The sequence below is a fragment of the Dromaius novaehollandiae genome, chromosome 4 (assembly GCF_036370855.1).
Source record: "Dromaius novaehollandiae isolate bDroNov1 chromosome 4, bDroNov1.hap1, whole genome shotgun sequence".
Lineage (NCBI taxonomy): Eukaryota > Metazoa > Chordata > Aves > Casuariiformes > Dromaiidae > Dromaius > Dromaius novaehollandiae.
The window spans coordinates 64,139,825-64,164,172 of NC_088101.1; the positions used below are offsets into that span (position 1 = coordinate 64,139,825).

The window sequence follows — 24,348 nt, forward strand, 5'->3', positions numbered from 1 at the left end:
GATTTTCAGCATCAGACTTCATACAGTCTCCTCTGGATCCCTCGGAGCTGTCTGTCTGTCTGTCACCTCAGAGGCTTTGTTGTGCACTAGCTCCCTGTTTTCAGCATTTTTTTTTTTAATCTCTGTAGACTTACGCGGGATTCTTTCTGTTCCCAGCACAAGCCCGCTCATGCTCCTTCTGTGCCTTCCCCACCACGAAGCTTCTTTATATGAATGTATTTTCCTGGACACCAACTTAGCAGTTTTACTTCTAATAGCGTTCAGAAAGCACAGCCACAGCCGAAACAACACGCATAGTCAGCCTTCATCTGTCAGGCTTGGCTTTACCCCTGGTCCAAAACAGAACATTCATGAACTGAGTCATCTGTGAACAAATGAGCAAAATCCACCATCAAACCCACAGTTTCATTTTTTAATAACCTCCTAGATTTGCAGTACTCATTTAAACTTTATATTTTTTTCTACTTAAAGGCATTGTGTAGAGGTCTCTGCAGTCTTAGGAAAATGTTGTCTCTGTCTTGAGTTTCTGGAACTAATTTTTGAAAAATGTTTTTGTTTCAGCTGGGGTCTTGCAATATTTTCTGAAAAGCACCAGTGGTAGGTAAACATGAAACATGTATGATTGGTTTAATTTCAGTGTTCAATGTATATTTAAATGTTCAGTTTCAGCATTTTAAAAAGAGAATGTTTGAAAACTAATGGCTTTCATTTTGTCTGCATGTTTGCTTTTCTCTGTTTTTCTTAATTAACTAAATAATTATAGATGATATGTTTTGGTAATCTTTTGGGGTTAGGTGTCTGTTCCCTTACTGTGGTCATAAATCAGCAATCTTAAAATCTATAATTCTAAATTTATGAAACCTGTACACATGCTTTAAGTTAAGCACTTGCCTGCCTTCTTTTTGAAGCAGGGTAAAGTGATAATTCAAGGTATTTGTGTATTTCACTGTCTTTTTGCGTAAGCTAGCGTTAATACAGACAACATTCACAGATGAATGTAAGCAGTATTTGAACTCATCTAGAAACCTATTCTGTAATATGTCTAGCTGCAACTACATTTTTTTCATGTTTTTCTTGTTAATTATATATTGTGTTCTAGGCATATATGTTGTGATGGACAAGATGCGCAGATGGAGTGGCTGATCAGTATTTTTACAGCACAGGTACTAATCTGGTCAAATATAAAAAACATAACTTTTCCTGCTGTTACAAAAATCCCATTAGGCAATCATATATATGTATGTATTATCTGTGCATTATGGATAAAACTGCAATATAATTAAGGCTTTTGGAATACTTGATGTAATAAAACCACAAAAAGATGGTCTTAGCCTATGAAGGCTATTGTTCCTAATGATATTTCCACATGAATATGTGAGCAGAAGATTACATTCTAGGATCTGGAGCAGCTGGATAAAGAAACACAGCTAGCTTCCTTGGCAGCAGTAGACCGCTTTTGGGTGAAATTCTGGCCATTGACCCAAAGGGTATGTCAGTGTGCCACAATGCCTTGAGTACTCTTTCTCTGTTAACTAATTTGGATACTGCACAAAATAGCCATGGTAGCAGGGCGCTCTGTTTAAACACACTGTGGAGTGAACTAGCTCTGTAAGGAGTGCTGTGCCAACACAGCTGCATTTTTCTGGTATTGGAGTTAGTTGAGCCAACACTGACAACTCATTGTGTTGGATAGATACTATCTCAAGTTAAGTAATCTTCTGCTTGTTACTAGATTATGAATAAGGTGGATGTAAATTTGAGTGGCAGCCATATAACACATCCTTGCAAATGGAGTTTAGTGTTTGCGTGATAGGATGTGAGAGTGAGAGAGGTGGGAAGAATTCAGTCTCGCAGGAGACTGGAATGGAGTTTAAGTTTTTAAAAAGATTCTGTGTTTGCATCAGATTTGTCTTGCCTTTCCCAAAGTGTTCAAGGAACCTTGGGGAATATTGCTGTGAATACACATCACTAGATTTATGATTACCTGTGAGCTTTACATTACATAAAGTGGACTAGACACAGGACTGTTGCACTACATACTTCACAGGGGCTTTCTAAAAGAGAATCTGTCTTTCTGACCTTTGTCGATAGTAGTACTAGAAGTACAGTGTATGCCTTATAAGTAAGACTTCCAAAATTTTGTTCTATTCTGCTCCCTTAACTGAAGGAGCTATTGTGGTTTCTATGGAAACAGCCACCGGTCCTGGCATACATCTCATGGGCATAGCATGAGCAGTGTCACAACAAATTGGCTCAGAGGTTATTGATATAGGCTACTAGGAAATAACTCATACAAGCTTAGTAACTCTGTTGAAATCCTTTTGACGTAAAATCACAAGAAAGGCAATTTATTAGGATTCTGATCAAGTAGCGTGGTATGTAGAATGTTCCTCTGGTAATATCGATCAAAAACTGAGAGACACTGCTCACTGTTCAGGAGATTTTTTTAACAAAAAAAATCTTTTAATGTATGGTTTTTTTTTTTTTTTTTTTAACTCTGCAATGACTTAATACTATTTTCTTTGAAAACTTCATTCTCGTGAGTCCAATGAATCAACAGAACTAACAGACTGTTGAGAAGGTGGCTTTTTTGGTTATCGGTATTCTGGAAGTTGTCAGTCTGTGAATTACTTGTGAGATTAAGTGCTAATGAAGCAAAATCGGTGTATTGCTCTATGACAATATTATTTGCAAGGAAAATCTGTCCTTGAGAATGCAATGACTCATGTTGTTAAAGCTTACTATAAGATCTCCAAATATTTTGCATCACACAGTAGTAGCAGGCAATTTTCATTGAATTATCCCCTTTCTAAACCAGAAAAAAAAAATGTTGGCTGAGGTTGTTTCCAGTTAGAATTTTAGAATCGAGGGTATCTTTAGGGAAGATAGCTCGTCTACTACCTTATTCATTATCATACTTTGAACACTTTTGTGTTAGAGAGACTGCAGGTGCATAATTTCTTTATGTTGATGGAGTTACTGGACTTAGACTGCAAAGAGAAAAATACTATAAAGTAAGTTTTGAAGTATTAAGACATTTACATTATATGATCCAGTGCAATTAGGAAGGAGAGAAATCAATGTTACTGTGCTCTTCAGTGCTCTGGCAGAGTAAGACTTTATTAGTAAATAGTATCAGTAAGATATAATTACTTTCTTTTTTCCCATTTTCTGATAATGTTTACTCCCATAGTGTAAGTTCTGCAGAGAGTATAAATAGCAAAGCTTAGGTCCTGCTGTAATCTAACACTTTTGTTACACAAAATCAAGTTATCCCAGAGGTTATTCATCTTATACTTTAAATACTAAGATGATTCTAAGAAGAGCTATTGTTTCTTCCACTTGTATGCAAAATCATTCCATAGAGTACAGCTAAAACCTGATTCTTGAATTCCGTAATGCAGTTCTGCACAAAATCACTTAATAGCATACAGCTGGAAGTAATTAATTGATATGAAGATGGACACAATTATATATGGTCTCTTCCAATTCCAGTGCCTCTGATCAGCTAGAGAGAGGCACAGCATATTACCATGAGGTGCAGCTGTGCAGATAGGTCAAAACTATGAATAAATACATTTATTATGTGGCCTAATATGTTGCTGGTATTTCTTGATGTATTTTCCAGAGTTCTATTTTAAGAAATGTTAGAGATGCAAAAGGGAAATCAGGGTACTTAACTGACAGGGGTAGTTTCCCTAAGTTTGCTGAGAATTCATGGAGGCAGGTTCCTTCAGGGCCTAACTTACAGGTCCTCAATCACCTTCTGAATCACATTTGTTTACAACAGAAAAGCCTAGCCTTCCATATTGGGCGCCTAAATTGCAGATATTCTCTTCGTCAAAAATATCAAAGAAGTGTCTTCTGCCGTTAGTTCTATTGTGCAGTATATGGATATAAAAAGATTTTATGTTCTTATCTGAAAGCTTCAAAATAGTGTGGAAGATGTCCTGAGTCCTTGAACTACGCTAAACTGTTGGTAGAGTAGGTAGAGGAGAGTGGTAAAAGAGGCATGACTAAATCCATTCCAATGCTTTGAAAACTTCAGCTATATTTGTTATCTTGGTCCACAATAAATTGCTTTTGTTTGGCAAGAGCCCCTCTCTCGGTTAAGACATTCCTAATGTTTCACAGTGGTGAAAAATGAACATTTTTAATGTTTACTGGGGAGAAGTCTTACAACAAACAGACTTGTACCACACCCTGGTCAGCACCATCTGTGGGAATTTTTTACCCCATAAAGATGTGAATCTATGAAATACTTTTTCTACTATGCAATTGAGGCTTCCAGTTTCTAGACTGCTATTCTAAGTCAATAATGACAGAATCACACTCATTCTAGTGGCTAATAGCACTGTTTTAACAGGTAGACCATCTGCAAGTATAATCACAGATCCATACATGTATTTTGTTTACAGTCTTGAAGAGATAACTTCTTAACTCATGGATGTGGGGTGTTGAATACCAAAAAAGTAATTTTAAAAAAGGAACAGTGAAAACCCTGACACCCGTGAAAAGAAATCTATTGGGGATTTGGACAGTTTCTTCTTAGAAAGATCAGATAATTTCTTACTTGTTAAAAATAATGCAAAGCAGTAGTATTTTGTTAATACTAACCCAGCTCATTCCCAGCTTTCATTAGGGTTCCTTTGCAGCAGTTCAAGCTAGCCAATTTTCTTTGGAGTTGTGCTGGCTTATCTCTGTGCACTCATCTCCAAGCTTTAAAAACTATTCCTACATAGACGTCTTCCATCCTCTTTGATTCATAGAATCTCATGTTGGAACGTTTTCAGAAAAATCTCTTACACCGCATTGTTCTCAGAACTGTCTTTCTGGTTATCATTAGCTTCACCAGAGGAGCTGGGGAGCTTCGAGCACATATGCTCAAATATCTGTATGTGAAATTCTGCATGATCTGCTGGTGAAAGTTCATTCTAGGTCCTTTCCAGGGAGAGTTTTTAGCGTTTCATTTGAAATGTTCAGTTACTGATTTTTCTTCCCTCCTCTACCAAGCCATGTTTTCACTCAGGATGAAGTTGCACACTTTGGCATTCTCCCCAGAACAGACCTGTTTCAGTAGAGCCAAAGCAAAAGCTGTTATTGTAGCCAGATCTGTTGGTGTGTAGGTTGTATTTGTTGGGCATTCAGAAAGTCATTCCATTCTGGATAACACATGTTGTTATTGTAGGATAAGCAATAAGCATTTTCTCCTAAATTGTGAACGTAAGTGTTGAAGTACTTGTTTGCAAATTGGGTTAGTTGTTATTTTATTTCAGAAACTTTTACTGGGACTCCTGAAAATGTACTCACCTAGAATTTAGAAACTGCAAATCAAGTGGATGTATTTTTCTTTTTGATGACATTTTATATTCCTAGTAGATAATTATTTTGATACATAGCATGGAGGAAAGATGTTTGATGCATGACAGTTGTACAGAGTCTTTTCAGTTCTGTTCACTCAGTATTGTGCAGCACTTATGAAATATTAACATAATTTTAAGACTGTAGTCTTCTTCCCCCTTCTCTCATAAAAGGCAGACAAAATGTGGCATGGTAGACAGCTTTACCAAGGTGGTTAGTTTGAAATTGCAATTGCATGCCAAAAATGATGGTTTTTTTTTTTTTTTTTTTTCTTTTTCAGTATGTAGATATATGGCCACCTGCTGGAAAAGCACGAAAACAGTCTATAACTAAAAGTCCGAAGATCGGAGGTTTACCACTAATTCCCATTCAACAGGGGAAGAACACCTGTAAAATCGGAGGGAGTACAGAGGTAAATGGGGTTTAAACTTGTTGTGGAACTTCTAACTACAGTGCTGTACTTTGAAGTGGTCCAGGAATAATGAACTCTCTAGAGCTGGATAAATGTAAAATGTTGATGCTTCTACTGTCAATACCATTGACAATTCCCTTGTTTTTCCATTAAAAGAATAGTTAGGACAATTTAACATAAAAAGCAGTGTGACCTAGTCTTGTGTCAGATTCTTGTCTGCTCAGTAAATTCATGGTGGATTGTTATTTGGTTTTTTTGAGCAAGAACTGCTCATTAGAAGTAAATAGGACTTAGCCTGGAAATGTATTGCACATTATTACGGTTTTATTTTAACAGTCTTTGAATAAATCCTCGAATTATTTTATTTATTATTATTTATTATTATTTATTTTAATAAGTCCTTGAATACTGTCCTACGTGTGTGTATCTTTTCTTATTGCCAGAATAACTGTGCAGTTTTAGTTGGATACTCTGTATGTAATGGGAAAGCTCAGATGGAACTAACTGCTATACTTTTAAGTTGTAGTATTATTAGTCTCAAAGAGGAGCACAGATGGGGTTTCGTTACTACTCTTTGCAGAATGTCTGTGAGTGACTTGAGTGTCACTACACTACTTGGGTAAAATACTTTTACCACTCTAAGTTTCTTCTACTGTTTGCGTTTTTAAAAAAAAAATTAATGAAAGGAAATCGTAGGCTGTGGCACTAAAAAAATTTCACAACTTTAAGTATGGTTTTTACCTGTCCTTTATGCTTGATTCTGGACGTGCAATTGAGATGTGTTGTAAGTTCTTTGAGACAGGTACAAATTCAGAGCTTCTTGGATAAAGATTTTATTGCACTTTGAACTTCATAATTTAAAATCCTTAATATCTTTACGTGCTAGCAAGGTTTTCTGATTTTTGTTGATGGTGTTGCTGTGCTCCATTATCAAGGACTCTAATGTTTAGTACACTGCGATTCAGAGATGGTCTGCATTTAATCTTGAAAGTAGAAAATCTGTCTTCACTATTTGTGCCATGAGTAGATCTTGACAAGACTTATGCAAAGGGTGTTTGCATACTTTAGGAATTTTGGGACCAAATTCTATAGTGGAAAATATAAATTAATGCTTATTTAGATGGAAAGTCAGAATTGGAATGAATAATGAAAGACTGGTAGGACGTAAGTAAGTACATGATATAACTCAGTCAGGAGAAATGTTACACAGCAGTGTAACCAATAGAGGAGTTTAGTATCTGTGCTAAAAAAGCTATAGATTTTCTTTTTCTTTTTGCATTGATATTTATTGGAAGTAGTTTTATTGTGTGCTAACAAAATAAACATGTAATAAAGAAAGTTGTAAATCACTTGTATAATTAAGAAACTGCCTAAAAATATAGAACCAACAGATTTCCATTATTTCTGCACCGTTCATTACATACATGAAAAGAAGTGCATATAAAATATATATGTTTCATATATAGAATCATTTAACTAAATTAGAAATACACTGCTGTATATTTGCACTAAGTCTATACAACTTTGTTTTACAATACAGGAAGATTGAGGTACAAGGAAAAATTTCTCCTTTTTTAAAGCCATGATCAAATATCATACTGAATTTTAATAGATTATACCTGTGTAGCATGTTGAAAGAAACAGGGTGCCTTAAGAGTAGTGAAAGATGTGAATAGATTTGTTCTATGGTTTTTGCTGGCAATGTGCAGAAGAAGGAAAAAATGCAGTTGGATATACAAATTATTATCAATTTATTTACCCATTATTTGCTTAAGGGACTGAAGAGGCAAAACAGCTTTTCTTTACATGAAATTGTTGCTTTTTGTGTTAGGGATTATTGGGAGAAAAGTATGGAGTCTGGCAGTATAATTTATAGAGTATCTTTGTATTAAAAAAAGTAGGCAGAGGATCACATATTATTAAGAAATAATATTATTAGGAAATTGGATATGGCAGTGTTTTTATCGCACATCGTCTTGACATGCTATTCGTAAGGAAAGGTAATACTGTAACTGTTCTACTAGCTTCTACTTACTTCAGTTCAATTTGGAAAACAGGATTTGACTGCATCAATTGAATATGTTCTCAGTATATACTGAATGTACTTAAAAAGTTCCGAATGTTGAGTAGTAGTAGTCTGTGTCAAGGGAATATATGCCAGTATACTAGACTATTTCAGAAAAGGAGGCATCCTTTAAATTTCAGTGTTGTATTTGGTCTGTTCCTATTTTCATTTAAAAGAAACTTTCCTGCGAAACACCCAGCAGGGGGAAGGGTTCTTGCTATACACTGTTTAGCAAGACAACTATATTGATTTTGGGAAATGTAGTCAGATTTCTTCTTCTCTGAAGATGCAGAATTGAAATGTGATGTACAAAATGCTGTAAACAAAGTTTATTGCTCCAGAGTGAATTTAAAGACTAATTTATAGCTTAGAATGTGCTATTGCATTTTTTTTAAAGGGACTAAATACCAAATGTTTTGTTAATGTTTAATATTAATGAATTTAAATTTCACATGTTGTGCGTATATTACCATAGATAACTTCTCTTAATTGAGCATGAATCACTGATCAGTGGGTGACCTCACACTTATCGTCTTCACGCAAGTTTGAAGAAATTATCTGAAATGGAAAATGATACCTTTTCCAAAGATTAGGCAGAACAAGCCTTCCACCAAATCAAGAGTCATTGGGACAGTCTCTGAGTTAAAAGTGATGTGATTTACATGGTCCAAATGCTTGTGTTATTGCTTTTGTTATTGAACAAATCCTAGTTCAGGTGAAATGTCAAGATACTGTATAAGCTTAGACTTTGCTCTATAGCTTAGATCTCTTTGCTGGAAACTCATTCGATATTTTATTAGTTGCTGTGTAGGAAGGAAAATAACTTGCTGCATTAACACTTACTTTTGCATTGGGCTTGCATGTGCTGACCTCATGAAGAAATCAATGTCACTTTAAAACAAATAAAAGGCAAACAAAAATGTTAGAGGAATTATTGTATTATGTCTGCTCATAGTGTGACAGTAGGCAGGTCATTCCATTTGTGGAAGAGCCTGTAATTTTAGAGGAAAATGAGGTTTTGGAATTTTTTCTTTCATGTATAACATCTTTGTTGACTACTGGAAAGCGCTTAAAGCTGAGGGGCACCTGAGTTCGTTCTTCCTCATTCTTGTGTGGCACTTGTTCGCTTGGGAGTCATTCACCCATAGCATATGAGCAAATCATCCCATGCAATCTTGATACCTCATACATGCTAAAGCAAACATGAAATATATTTAAACCTTCTTTTAGGAAGAGAGGAGCTAGTTTAGATATCTACATGAGTTTTCTACTCTGGATCAGGAGTGTGCTTTAAAAGCAGATCTTCCAATAGTTGCTGTAACTTCGTATTATGAGATGATCTTGGAGCACATGAACTTGGATTTCTTTCAGATGAAACTGAACTGGAAGTTGTTCTCCAGGACTATATCTAATGTACACAAATAAGCATTCAGTCATTCAGTCTGTGGGAAAAGGCTAAAGTTAGTCTAAAGTGTATTGAAATGGGTATAGTGTAGATGTCAGGTCCCCAGTACTCTTTCACTGTGCAGATGTGCTTCTAGTAGGCCACGCTACTTGCTAATTTAGAAATAGCTGCTGATTTACCTTTCATTTCCTACACCCTAAGAATTTGAAAACAGACACCAATATGGAACAGTTGTATTGCCATCAGCTTGTTTTAGCTGAGTTCTCAGTACATTACTTAAAATTGGTAGGCATAATTTGAAAAAGCAGACAAAGTCTTTCGAATTTACCGGGCAGCATTGAGCAGCTGCTGAGAATGTTTGTATGTATAGTGTAAAGTTGCATTTTGTACATTCATCTAGCTCAGGCAGTAAGTAATCAAAATGGCAACATTATCAGTTCCATCTGTCTGACTTAGAGTTCTGTAAAGTTGTGAAGTCTGTGTGATCTGCTGTGTTTTGTTGCTGTAAAAAGTTTAAATTTTATCTACGGTGATAGGATGAAAAATCAAATTGTGAATATCTGAAAATGAATGTCTTCAGTTCATTCACTGTCACAGTGCATTTAATTTGTAAATTTATGTAATTTTCAGAAGTATCACTATGTGAGCAGATATGCTTACTGAATCATAATAGCACAAATTGTGGGAATTTAGAACTATTAACTGTGGTATCCCAGCTCTTCAGTAAAATTGATTCTTCTTTTAAACTGTTATGTGAAACTAATAAGCAAAAATTGCAATCTAAGTATTATTGAATATTGTGTTAATTTGAATGATCTTGTTTCTCTTTGCTTATTTGCTCAGAATATAGAATTGGAATCTGGGAAACCAGGACTTGTTGAGCATCATGAAGATGACTCCCTGGAAGAAAGAAAAAACTTGAAAGAAAAAGCATCTATTGTGGCACAGTGTTTGGATCGCAAGGAGGATGAAGTGCGAAATCAAGCAAAAAAACATCGGAGCTTGATCTGTGTGGAGGACATAGGTGTAGGTAGGACTGACGAACGCCAAAGACCGTATAAGGAAACAAAGGCACTGAAGAAAAACAAGAACAAAACAAACAAGACTACTTTGGATAAGGATAACAAATTGCCATCAAATGTGATTCAGGAACTAAATACGGTGCTGCAGAAAAACAGAGCACTTCATGATGAAACTTCCAGCTGATTTCTTAAGTTTAAAAAAAAAAAAGTAATATATGTATTTATATATATATATATATATACATATATATATACACACACACACACACATACAGGCAAAAAGTAGTCTTTTTTGAAGTGTACAGTTTGTACAGTGAGGAGGAAGTATAATTTGTTTTCATGCAGCTGTTGATTTTGTATATGCTTATGCCATGTTATAATTTAAGATTGAACTGAGAGAACTGATTATGTAACAGTTCAGAAATTTGGAAGTTTTTGCTGTTCCGTGCAATGGTACCAGGGTTTTGTCCATCATTTCTTAATGCAGATTTAAAGTTAGATGTAAGAATTGTAAGCACTAGTAAAAGCTTTTGCTCTGTTTATATTCTGTACCATCTTGTAAGTCCTGAAGAAATATTTTTGGAAGGAAGAAGAGATACACACTGAAATTCACAGCACTGGTCTGCAATGTTTTTAATTGCCTAACACTATATAAAAATAAGTAGCTTATCTGCTTTGAAGAGTAATTTTTACATGTAATTTCTTCTGTATTTAGGAATAAAATGAGTCTTTTTCCATAGGTTTGTCCTCTGCCAGATTGGCCTGTGAAAGAATCAAAAATGGGAGGGATGTAGTAGATAAGACAGTGTATTAGTTGTTCTTACTAAGAACTGTGTCTATATGGTGTACATCTGATTATGGCACCTAGACAATGAAAAAAGAACTGAGGATGGCAAAAAGAATTCTTCCAAGCAACTTCATTTAATTTAATGCATATATGAATTTGAAAGATAGCATCATCTCTTTGATCAACAGATTGAAGTAATTTTATAAATAGGAGCTGGGTAGCTCAGGGTCAGGAAGGCAGACTTTTCCATCAGTAGGTCAGTGTCTGGATGTGGCTTGTTTGGTGCTAACAAAGTTGCTGCTAGCTGATGAATATTTAATAGTCCCATGAAAAATAAATTTCCTCAGGAAAAATGGTCTCCACACAAATACATCCATCAAAAGGGTACTAATTCACTCAGTTAAGGAGTGCCAATTACTAAGCGTGCGAGGAGATTAACCTCTCCTCTATCAATAGGACAAGGTCGAGCAATATGCTGCTCGCAGGGACTATGCAGTGCTTGTGCTGCTGCTGTAATTCTTCGGCCTGTGAGGATAGGTCGCAAGGTTGGGACAACAGCCTTCGACCGCCTCACGCTTGTGCTCTCCGCCTACGTAGGCGAGCAGTTCCAGCAAGCACCTGCAGCTACTTGCTTGGGTTTTTAAGCTGGGAGTTCCTTAAGCTTAAAGATGAGAATCTGTCACTTTGTTTATTTGTTTTTGTTTATGTGAGCAATGAAAAGAAGCTTTGTTTTCTTCAGTTTCGTGGCTCTCACCTTTACTTGTCCCATGGGATTTCCTCCTTCCTCTCTTGCAGCGTATCCTGATTTTTTTACTTCGTAACAGCTGGATAGACGAAAGGGAGCACTGTGCTGGGCTCTTCAAGTGAGACGGGTGCTGGCTGGCTAGGCAGCAGGACAGAGGATGCTGAGCTCTCTGCCGCGTTTCCTCAGTGGGGGCATGCACAGCAGCGTCTGCTTGCTTTTGCCGCTGTCCCTTTTGTGGTCTCATTAGCCACTCTGCTTTGCCACCGACTTTCTTTCTTTTTCTTTTTTTTTTTCTTTGTGACTGTTTAAGAGCTTACTGACACCTTTACTCATCTGTCAAATTTAAGTGTAATTGTCCAAACCTGTTAGGGTGGAACAAAAAATTTATCTTGTTTCCTTGGAAATTGTTTTAAATCGTCCTTTGTATTTCAGAGGAAAAAATCAATTTAATCAACATCAATGACATTTGATTTTATTAAGATATTTTTGAAAATGCTTTATATTGCCACTGAATTTCTTCCCATATAGAAGCAGTATTCTCATTCATCCCCTCTCCTATTTCTGGTAGTCACAGATGTCATAACACTTCTCACATCAGTTCCTTCCATTCTTGGTTGCACTGAGTAGCTTCTTTGGGAAGAAGTTTGTTTGGTTGAAGAAATTACGCAAGTTACTCAATGTATTTGGTGACTTTGCTAGGATGTAGAGGGAAAGTGAGAGCAAAATCAAATGCTTTATAGTGTTTCAGATTTATTCTTCTGGAATGTAGCACTGGCAAAGTTTAGTCTTTCACACTTTGCTCTTATCACATTTGACCAGTTGTTAAATCTGAAACAAGCTTGTACATTTTTACTTTCCCAGTGCACTATTGATTGTTTTGTTACTCTTAATTTGTAATTGAGCCTATTCTAATCATTGAGGCCCAGGCTCAAGAAAGCATAGAAGCCTGAATTTCAATTGTGTTGACTAAAGCTAGTGCTTAATGTTACTAAGCACATTCTTAAATGCTGGATTGAATCAGGGCCTAATGCCACTGGGAGAAGTCACTTTACTTTCTGTCTGAGGCTGGACCTGAATGTACTGTTTACATTTAGACATTTATTTGCAAATTTTTTTTAGTATTGAGTCATGGTTGCTGTATTGATTATCTTTTCATTGGGTTGTTAAGAATGGCATTCACCTCACTGCTGAAAGCCCCCTGCATCATTTAAGCCCTACACTAATGGAATAAATGAAGCAGTGGAAGGGTTTTATGCATTGGCGTGAACATGTCAATACAGAAAAAGTTTTGTGTATTTGTATTGGACCTATGGACTACAAAAAGACTTGTTCTATTTCAAAAGCAGATCACAGATATAGTATCTGTATGGCTGCTGTTAAAGGGCCTTAAAATCAAAGGGAAAAGATGTTTACTACAATATGTTTAAATGATTAGTTTTCAATTACAGTTGCACTGTCTTTAAAGCTGTTGAATCCTCAGTGAAAATACTGTTTTAATGTTTTCTACATGCATTTGGTTTTGTATGTGTGTATACATACACACGTTATATATGTGTATGTGTATTCAGTTATGCACACATACACAGAGACACAGTGAATGGCGACAGTGTTAACTTACAGAAAACTTCTATGGGAAAAGTGAAATTTGTAAGGAATCATTTTGAATAGGGATCAGAGATTTGCACCAATTACCTGTTAAATCACTGTTGCACTACACATTTCAGACTGATTTAAGACCTGAAGAATAAATGTGGTGGTTGCTGCAATACCTTAATGGCTGCTGATCTTCTATTGTTCCTGTGCCATGCTGTGGAATGGTAAAGGGAGTGTAATTTTCAGAGAATAAATGGTAATTCTTTGAATGAATGCTACTTCTCTTAACTAGGTGATGGCATTTCTTCAGAAAATAAGTCAATAAAAATAATAATAATAAAGGTTTCTTTGTGTCTTTCCATTGTAAAGCTATTGAATAGCCTGGGAAGTATTTATTTTCTCATCTGCAAAATGAAGTTAAATGAGGCATGGATATGGTTGTATGCATGGGCTTGTAACAGTGAGAAGATTAGGGTTAAAAACTCAGTAAATCTCAGGTCCATCGTTACTTTGTTAGACTCCTGCAGTCATCATAAGTGTAAAGCTGACATGTTAGAATAACTTACACTAATTGTTTTAACATAATATCTGTTTTATGTATTTCTACACATTTATTGGGATGGAGGAGGGAATAACTTTTTATTAATTGTTGTTAGCCAGGAAAGCAAACCAAAGCAAAACCCAAAAGATTATCAGTTAGAATGTTTTATCTTTTTTATTCTTTTTTTTTTCCCTGTAGTTGAGCTGAATATCAACTACAATTTTGGAATCTTTTTTTGAACCAGATCTTGTTTCCAGATGTTATTTTGAGCCAACTGAAAAGAGCAATTTGACTAATGGATTTGGTGCCTCAGCAGAGGCTGCTTCAACGTGGGGTTGGTTTGACCATCTGAGATCTGCAGAGTGTTTTTATGCTGAGCTTCTACTTTACTGTGTCACTCAGGATGAGACACAATCTCTGCATTATAAGGTTTTGTGGATGGTATCCAAGAATCTGTCTAGAGTGGGAAATTTGTTTATATCCCCAAAGACTTTCTCAGTTCTTGGGGAGGTTTTGGTATCTTTGATTTTTGTTTTTTCATTGTGAAAAACTCTGAGTTGCTGAGTTGGAGAAAAACTTCTACACTCTGCTGAGGATGTTGGTATTGCCTGCATGAGCCAGCGGTTAAGGTGTGTCCCTGGTTGAGAGACTTTGTTAGGAGCCTGTCCCTCTCATGTCACCTTTCTTATTTTTAAATCCTGTTTTCCTAAGTGAACTGGCTCAGTGTGAGATAATTGGTTATCAGACTGTTTCTGTCATCTGAATCAGAACAACTTCAGTTGTGTCTGAATCCCAGTAGATACAGAATCAAAAAACCATACTGGCTCAAGTCCCTGCTGCAAGCATTGCAGAGCCTAAGGAATATATTAGATTTGGGCTGCTTAGCCGTAACTGGCAAATCTGCAGCTTCAGGAAGTTGTATTGGAAAACCTGAATTGGGTATGTTTGAGGTACAAAGAGAACAGCATGATAGATGGAATTTATTCCAGGTAGAACTGTTTGAACAAAAATATGTACTGACTTGCAAACCTAAGCCCATTGCAGCAAGATGGGCTGGGAAGATCCAGAATGCTTAGATATGGTCTGTACATTTTCCTGCTTCTGACTACTTAAAAATATTTAATATTCTCTGTTCTGTCACAAAATAAGTATTTACCAAACTCAGTGTTCTTTGAGGCTAGATTGTTCTCTGCAGAAAAGCTGGGAAGCCTTGGAAAGTTTTCTTCATGTTTCTCACTAAATCCAGGTGTTGTACATCCTTGCTTGTAACTCCATTGCAAGTGGGACTCATCTGCTGCTAGGTTAAGGGGAAAAAGAGAATCACAGAGTAATTGAGGTTGGAAGGGACCTTAGGAGGTCATCTAGTCCAACCCGCCTGCTCAAAGCAAGGTAATGTAGAGCACATTTTCCAGGACTGTGTCCAATTGGGTTTTGAATATCTCCAAGGATGGGGACTCCACAGCCTATCTGGGCAGCATTTTCAGGTGTATGACCGCCCTCACAGCGAAGAAGTGTTTTCTTATGTTCAGGTGGAATTTCCTGTGCTTCAATCTGCACCCACTGACTCTGCCACTGGGCACAATGGAAAAGAGTCTGGCTCCGTTTTCCTTATTTCTTACCATCAGGTATTTAGACATGTTGATAAACTCCCCCCTGAGCTTTCTCTTATTTGGGCTAAGCAATCCCAGTCATCTCAGCTTCTCCTCGTATGAGAGATGTTTCACTCCCTCAATCATCTTTGTGGACCTTTGTTGGACTCGCATCAGTAAGTCACTTTCTCTCTTGTACTGAGGAGCACAGCACTCCAGATGTGGCCTCACCGGTGCTGAGTGGAGGAGAATGATCACCGCCCTCAATCTGCTGTCAGTTCTCTTCCTACTGCAGCCCAGGCCCGTGGACCTTCTTTTTCATGAGGGCACGTTGCTGCCTCATGTTCCACTTGTTTATGAGGATGTTATAGGAGACAGCACCATTTATCTAGCCTGTACTTCATCAGCCTGTCTATGAGGACAGCATCAAAGCCTTAGTAAAGCTGAGATAAACACCACCACTGCTGTCTTCTCATCCACTGAGCCAGTCATCTCATTACAGAAGGCTATCAGATTGGTCAAGCATGATTTTCCCTTTGTATATCGATGTTGACTACTCCCAATCAACTTCTTCTCCTTCCTGTGTCTGGAAATGATTGCTAGGATTAGTTGCTCTATCACCACCCCAGGGACAGAGGTAAGGCTGACAGGTCTGTACTTCCCTGGATCCTCCTCCTTGCCCTTCTTGAAGATAGGCATGACATTTGCTTTCTTCTAGTCCTCAGGAACCTCTCCTAATTGCCACAACCTTTCAAAGACAAAGAGTGGCTTTGCAATGACATTAACCAGCTCCCTCAGCATCCAAGGGTGCATCCCCTCAGGTCTCATGAGAGATTTTTCCTGATAGGATGTTTCTTTGAGAATATTCCCTTTATGCCTTGCTGCTTGTGTTTCACTAGATAATCATGCCAATCTGTAACAGTGAAGAGGAAGAAAGATGTTGATGCTAATGTCTCAATTGCCGTAGGCAATTTTGTCTCCCTGTATACCTACAACATTGTGCTGCAGTTCAGGCGTCAGGAGGGGGAAGCTTAGTACTTGCTTAGCTTACCTGACGTTACTTCGGCTTTTCCTGCTTCTTGTTCTGGCGAGAACACTTTTTATAGTAGACTTTCTGGCCTCTTTAGGTTATCTAAATAATAATAATAATTTTTGGATAAACTTTAGACTATCCTCCATATATGCTCTCATTTTGCTCACTGGCTTGGTGCATTCTTGCTCTGAGTCTGTGATTTATGACCCAAACTTCAGCCATGCTTTCTGTGTAGATCCTGTGACTTCTCTGGCTATTGACTTTGGCTTGGTTTGCTGGTGTGGATCATGGTCCACTCCATTATATCAAGCTTGCCTTAACTTTTATCTTAAGTCCTGATAGAGATCTTCCCACTGTTTCCATGTAAAGAAAGAGATTTCACTGAATTGGCCAAGAGCAAGAGAAGTTTAAGAGCTGACAAATACATGGACCCTTAGATCTGACAGGCTTCTCAATATACATAATGCTACATGTTACAAAGCTCTGTAGCCCGTCTCTCTATAAATGCCCTTGAAGTTGTTTGGCATATTTGCATTTACAGTCCCCAGCAACTCAGAAGGCAAATTTTAAAGCAAATGTACTCTGTTTGCTCTTTATTTTAGTTCAGTGCCTTAATAATCCTATAATATGTGTTGTGCCTGGTAATAAAGAATGCATTTTCTTACAAATTATACCTTTGGTTACATAATCAGTAAAGCTTTTTCATTTAAAATTTAATTCACATTGGTTTGTCCAGTACTGCAGACTACTTAAGAACTAATAGCTCAGAATAAATCGAGGTTTGTTGTATGTATGAGTTTTATAACTTGTCATTTTCTTTCCTATCTATGTTTCCAATATGTTCTATTTAAAAGCTAATCATGTGTTGTATTTGACTAGTTTTGGTTTATATGTCTATTTAAATTATGGCATGACTGAAATATATATTCTTCTAATAGGCTTTAGCCATTAGTATTTATTTTTCCTATGTCTTATTAGTTTAAACTTGTGACTGGTGTGCTGCACTTTTAGCTTTGTTTTCCATTTTTGCTGTTTACTTGTTCAGCCTATACCTTGGACCTGGTAAAGCTCTTTGGATTATAAATATCGTAAATTGCATATAACACTCCCAAGGTCTTCCCAGACTTTTATAGGTAGAACATACTGTTACTTGAGGTTCTTCACTATATTTTCCTTCAAGTGGAAACCAGGATTTATGGGAGATTATTCAACTTCGTTGTAGGTGAACATCAGCTCTGGAGTCTTTGTTAAATCACTGAGTAAAAAAGCAGTATGTTTTATCCATACCCTGAAGGCTGTTGGTTTAGTGCCCTTTCTGTCTGTCACACTCTAGTACAGTACAGTTTAAATAGGTAAAATTAGATTAGAAAATGTTGGCATAGGATCTTTTCTAAGACTTTCGTTACCAGTGCACATAAGATTAAATATGAAATATCTGTAAAATAGAGGGAAAGAAAACCTCTTAGCTTGACAAAGTTGCTTATTACTCATTAAACAGAAAAACAGAATTAAATTCAGATTTATTATAACTTCTTTTTTTTTCTTACAGCTTTAAAAGAAAGGTTCTCACTAGCTTGAACTTTCTATGAATATTGTCTACTAGTAACACTGTTTCATTTAGACAGCTTATCTTCCAAGACCTTAATATTGATGGAGAAAAATTACTTATCAAGATGAATTGAAATCTGAAATATTTTACAAAAGACCTTTTCTAAGTGTTTGCTTTCCTACACAAGCTATCTACATCATAGCAGCTTAACTTTTTTACTTCTCTCTAAATAGTAGCCCTGGGATAAATGCATACCCTGTAATGATTATTCATCTCTTTTATGTCAGTCACCAAATAAATTCAAAAAAAAGTTTCCCTTATGTGACTGACTTCATAAACTATGCAAATTTGGGATATTTACCCTTTACAATCAAAATGTTTCAAAACAACCTGATGGCATTGGGCAAAATATTTCCATTGAAATTCAACAGCCATGAATGTCTGTCTTACTTGAATAATATAGCCTTGATTTGCTATGGCAAGTGATGAGGAAGTAGTTACTGTGAATCTGAATTAGCCACTAATTTGTCTCCAGTTGAGTCTCTTTAGGATATTTCTGCTTAATGTTTCGACAGTTACTTTTTGATGAAGAGGGAATGATTGCTTTGAACTGTTCTTTTACCATTCATTGCTCCTATGGAATGCATGCAGGTCTCCTTAAATGAAGCAAGTTAAACACATCCTTTTTACTTTCATTGAAATTTTTGATTGTTTTTAATCATGAGTTGATAATAGTACATACAGAAGGCTAGCGGTAGAAGAATCCTACCTCATAGTACTAGTGTTTCTAGCTCCTCTCTGCCTATGTGAACCATATATCAACTTTAACATGAACAGTCATGAAAAGGAATAGGCAGTTCTGAGCCCTCCTAATATCCATTATGGGAGCATAGTCTGACAGAGAAAAAGTCTTCAAAAATGGTCACTTCTGGAAAGGGAGTGGTTTGTAATGTGAAGGTCAGTATGGAGAATTTTTTTTTTTTTTTTTTTTAAGTTCGCTATCTGCTTGTGGCTATCTCTTTTTTCTCCTTACTCTTTGGGTGCCAAAAATGTGTTCTTTTAAAGTTCCAAATAAGTAGTCAGAGGTTCATCTTTAAAAATCTAGAAAAAAAAATCAAATCTACCTAATGTTACTGTTTGCATAAGCTTCCCACAGTAAATGATTTTTGAAGGGGTTATAACAAAACAGAGGACTGGCACCCATGCTGAAATACACATTCACTCTGCAAAAGCTGAATGCTACTTATGTTAGAATAATTCTCTCTCCTCAAAGCAGTTTGAGATGATCAAGCAAATACTATAAATGGCTTAAATTTTTCAAGGTCAAAACTCATTGGCAAGAAATTGCACCTATGCCACCAGACTCTGTCTTACTGAGGACTTCGGAGATGAGTATTCTCATGGAGACATGGTTCCATTAAATATTTTTATTTCAGTTGTTATAGAAAGGCCTCAAATGTGAGCCCAAAGGGGTTACTCAGCAAAGTGTAATTTGGGAGTTTCTCTGCTCCCCTTGCAGCTTGTGGACACTACAGTCCAGACGCAGCCCTTGTTGTTGGTTTTTTTTATGCTCATCCATTACCTGTTGGCTGTTTCTAATTATTATTCTAAGCTCACTGAAATTTCATGTGAAGTGCTTATCTGCCTCAGCTTTTGGTAGTTTCACCTTTAGGACTGAACTGACGTGCAGCATTCTACAATTTATGGATAACTTGCCTAGAAAATGCAATGAGGAGAAGAGCGGTGAAAACTCCAGCTCTAGAAAGAATAAAGCGTTTTTCACCTTTGAGCCTATCCTGTGGCGTGTACCTGGAAGTTGGTACTCCAGAGAGGTGTATCACATAACGTATCTTCTTTGTAAGCGGTCTTTGTTAGACTGACCGATAACCATTATGCCAGATATTTTAGTGGAGATTAATGAAATCTGAGGTCAAATAACACTTGCGTGGAGCTAACCTGATTTTTCCCATTGGTTCCTTCTGATCCAAGCAGTCATACTTTAGATGCACTAAGTTTTATGTTAGATTTTAGTCAACTGTGCTGGAGTATTAGGGTGAACCCACTTTTGGATGCATAACTTAGAGAATCTTCCTCTTCCCCTTTCTTCACTGTTTCTGGCAGTTTTATGTGATTTGTTTTTCTTGTCTAATCAAACCATGGGATTCATGCAGCCACGTATTGGCTCTCCGGTAGAAGCTAACCTGGTATGTTTGAATGCCTATAGAAAAAAATTGTTGAAGTATGCAAGCAGTAATAGCACTCATGATTGTCACTGGTCTCTAACCCTGTTTGAAAGTGCACTTGCATCACTTTGGTTTTTGTAGTAAACTTTTTTATTAAAAAAAGTAATTTAAAGAAGTTTTACAAATAAATAGACTATTACATTCAGATTTTCCTTTCAAACTTTTTTTGGGGGCATTTTAATAGGTCAGTCTTCTCTTGCTTGCCCTGAGCACAGGAAGTGGATAGGCATTAATGACACTCTTGCATAGTCCCTATTTGACCCTTCCCCATGCTTCATCACTACCTTTGAAGTTCTATTTTTGTCATTTTTTAAATAAAGGTAGGTGGTGAAATTATGTTCTGCTGCACTCAGGCTCTCTTGTTCTTACTTAACACCTACGATGAGAATCTTCTCTAACCCTGCCTGTCTTCAGCTGTCCTGAGTTGAAAAATAAATAACAAAAATTCAAGGCAGGCCAGACACCTTGTTGCCTCCAGAGGTACAGTCTGTTGCCCACTCTCATAAATCTTGTCAGCTTCCTGCACGCTGCTGCCCACTTTTCTGTTCCCTGATGCATCATTAGTGGAAAAAAAAAGAACATGTAAAAGTGCATCTCGCCCTCGTGGCTGCACAGGATACTTCAGAAAATGACAAACACATTTTTTCTTTTTTTGCTTCCCCCAAGTTGTCCTTTTCATAGCTAATTATGTAGCTCAGGAAAAGGATGCTACCTGTGCAGCTGGGTATATGTTTAAGCGAAGGACCAATTTATGTGTTACCTTGTATGAACAAATGACAAATTCTGCCCAAACTTTTTTTTTTACTATCAAGGTAAAATACCTACTAGGCCAAGAGGAAGAAAAGCTATAAATGCAAGCAAAATTATGTAGGCAAAATTGTGATGACATACCTATTTATATATTCTATTTTCTGACAATAATTTAAATTTGTATAGAAGCTAGAGTCCATGCCCCTATTTGACTTTATTAACAACTTTTAAACTACTATCCTACATGCACCAGAAACTGTTTTCTTTCCCAGAAGCAGAGCTTTTTGTCATAGACTTCTTGGAACAAAATTTGTTATTTAGATTTATATTTTTTAATTAGTTGTTAACTCAAGTTGGTTTACAATCAATTAACTCAAGTTAATTGACAATTGATTGAACCATGAAAAAGCTTTATCACGCACAGTCTAAGCTACCTAGCACAGCCCATGTTCTGTACATTTTATGCTATTGACAAAAATGACATCTTGCCATTTTCTTTTTTAATGCCAAATATTTGCTCTTGTGTTCCCTGACATTTGTGTGCACTTTATTTTCAGTTACAGAAATCCATTTTGGGTTCCAGTGGAAGAGAGAAATTTCTCATCAATTTATTGGGTGTTGCCTTAAACATTTAAAGGTGAAGAACGTGTGTATCTTAAGATATTTTTTTGAGTAATGGAGAATAATCGACCAGTTCGACAGCAAAAAAAAAAAGTTCCAAAAAATAGTTGCATGACTGTCTTCATGAGAAGAATATGATCATCCGGTCTGCAATTTTGTTCAGGCCCCCAAAGGTTAATGTCCAGTACATTAGGCATGTTATAATTGAACTGTTGAGAAACAAATTAAAATGTTAATGAACTCTTTTCCCTTTGGAAGTAAACTTAGGTTTCTTATTACCAGCACTGCCAGCATTCTTGATCTTATTGTCTAATCGACACTTAATGGCTCTCTCTTGGTGTCTCTAATTTTACATAATTAATGTGCATGTAAAATGAACCTTGTAAATATCTTGTGTTCATATACCACATGCTGAATAATGTAAGCAAGCTATTATAGGTTGTTTATGTGTGCCCCTTGCAGTTTCTTGATTTTACTTTGCATTAACACAGAGCAGCGAGGGAGGAATGCACTCAGCAGCTCACCTTGTCCAAATGCTTTAACCTCAAAAGCAATGAAAAAATACTAAAGAGCAAAGAGATCAACTGGTCTTGTTGTTGTTGTTGTAGTTGTTTTTCCCTTATCAAAGCATTCTAGTGAATAATATAGTGCAGAATTTTTAACTGGTAACTGATATATTTGATTGTTTTACACAAATACTTCTCTAAGCTGATTATGGCTTCAACATCTAAATGTTTCGCACATGGGCTTCATGTCTACTTATCAAGGCAAAACTTGTTGTCTGTACTTATAAATAAGATCTGATGATAGCATGAAGTGCAGGATATAAGATTAAAAATAATGAAAAATTTTATAGCTTGGAGAAATTATATTGGGGGACTTTTGATAGAGAAAACATGTTGTTTTCAGTTTTAAAGGTGGGTTTTGTTTTCATATAATGAAATACCGAGTCATTAACGAGAAATCTGTTGTGCATTTGTGAATAGGAAGTTTCTTTTTTTAACTTTTTTAGCTGACTTTACTTTGCAGTAGAGAATGTGACTTAAAATTATCATATTTGATAACTGTGATTAAGGGGCTTTTTTTTTCTTTTCATTTTGTTATTTTTTTTTATTAAATTCTGCTCTCCCTGTAAGCTTGAGGAAGTTTAAAAAACTTGCAGTGAGACAGGTCAGGGCAGCTCAGCCCTCACTCGCAGAAAATAGATACCACAACAGTGCCTTTTAGCAGTTACCTTTTTAATAAGCTCTTTTTCAGCTGCTGCTTGTAATATACAGTCTGTTTCATGGAAATCAGATACAGTCTTCATTTTTTCTCATTGGGGTTGGAAAGGGCTCGCTCATCAGGATTCTGTAACAGTTCCCTTTCTCCATCTCTTCATTTATCACCTGCCACTAGAAATTACATAAAGGTTGAATCTAGGTTCATGCTACAGTCTGGCAGTTAGGATGCCTTATTTTGTTATATTTTTCCACACTGCTTGAAATAAAAAGGGTTTCTAAAATAGAGGGAAAATGCATATATATATATATATATAAAAATAAGGATTCAACTTAACTGAAAGAAAACTCGTGGAACCCCAGTAGAGCAGAGTTGCCTGTAATTTAAAGAAATGGCAGTCGGCTGTTATATGTACTATAAGGTTGAGGAAACTGTTTGCCTACCGGCTGGTGGAATGGCGGTTCCTACGTAAAGCCAAGCTGGCCTTCAGCCCTGGACCCATTTCCCCCTTTCTCCATACTCCTCTTCCTCCGCTGCTCCGGCGTGGGCAGAGGGGGTGTCCCCCCGCTCCCACCCCCAGCTCTGCTGTTGGAGCACCCCAGGGCAGCCCCGCGCTGCTCACGCTGGGAAGTGCTCGCCCACCCTGCTTACCCCAACAGTCTGAATAATAAGACGTTGCAGGGAACAAACATTAGTAAAATGTGATAAAGTAAAAATGGTGATATAGGGATGGGTTCAGAGTGCCTTCGCTGTGTGTTTTCGTTGTATACTGAATTTCTTTTAGGCTGAGTCAGGGACATCACCCGTGTTTTTAGTCCCGTAGAATTTTTTGCTGACCTGTGAGGGACAGTAAGATAGAAAAAACATTAACAATCTCCTTTCCAGGCATACAAGGGATAAATAATTTGATGTTCATCAGCAGAAACTCTTTGTATCTTAAGTTACAGTAAGTTACAATAGGATCCCATTGAAATCAGTACAAGAGAGAAATGAAATGGAATTCCTAGATAAATTTTCTTTACTTTATCCCAGCAACCTAATCTGAAGTCCTGGTGATAATGTATTTTAAAGCTGGAAAGCTGACACCTTTCCTTGCTGTATTATACTTGCCCTAGGGCACATTCATCTCTCCTGGTGGCTTACAGTGGCTGCACTAATATAGGTGAGGTCTGAATGTGGAACCATCTAGCTAAAAAGCAACACTTCAGCGGGTTAAAAATAGGACCTTAGTCTTGGGAAGGCATTTTAGTGAAGGACTGAGACTGATGTATATTGCTATATTCTGCTCATTTAATGAATATTTTCTTCTTTGTCTGCAATTTCTTAACCTTAAATTAAGGCTTATGTAAAATTATGAAAGGCTGTTTCCATTGTTTGTGGTTGCTGCCAAGAATAAATTTTGATTTTATTG

At 36.7% G+C, this 24,348-nt stretch overlaps 1 protein-coding gene across 3 annotated transcripts in view; it reads left to right on the plus strand.

Moving 5' to 3' along the window:
• The window catches only part of ARAP2 (ArfGAP with RhoGAP domain, ankyrin repeat and PH domain 2), a 128,096-nt gene extending 114,365 nt beyond the window's left edge, over positions 1–13,731 (plus strand). For all 3 annotated transcript variants that reach the window (XM_064511327.1, XM_064511328.1, XM_026093712.2), the window contains 4 exons: positions 562–597; positions 1,100–1,163; positions 5,642–5,773; positions 10,087–13,731. In XM_064511327.1, the coding sequence (XP_064367397.1) occupies positions 562–597; positions 1,100–1,163; positions 5,642–5,773; positions 10,087–10,449 (595 nt within the window). In that variant the 3' untranslated portion in view covers positions 10,450–13,731. The remainder of the gene's footprint in view (positions 1–561; positions 598–1,099; positions 1,164–5,641; positions 5,774–10,086) is intronic.
• Positions 13,732–24,348: the final 10,617 nt, after the last annotated feature.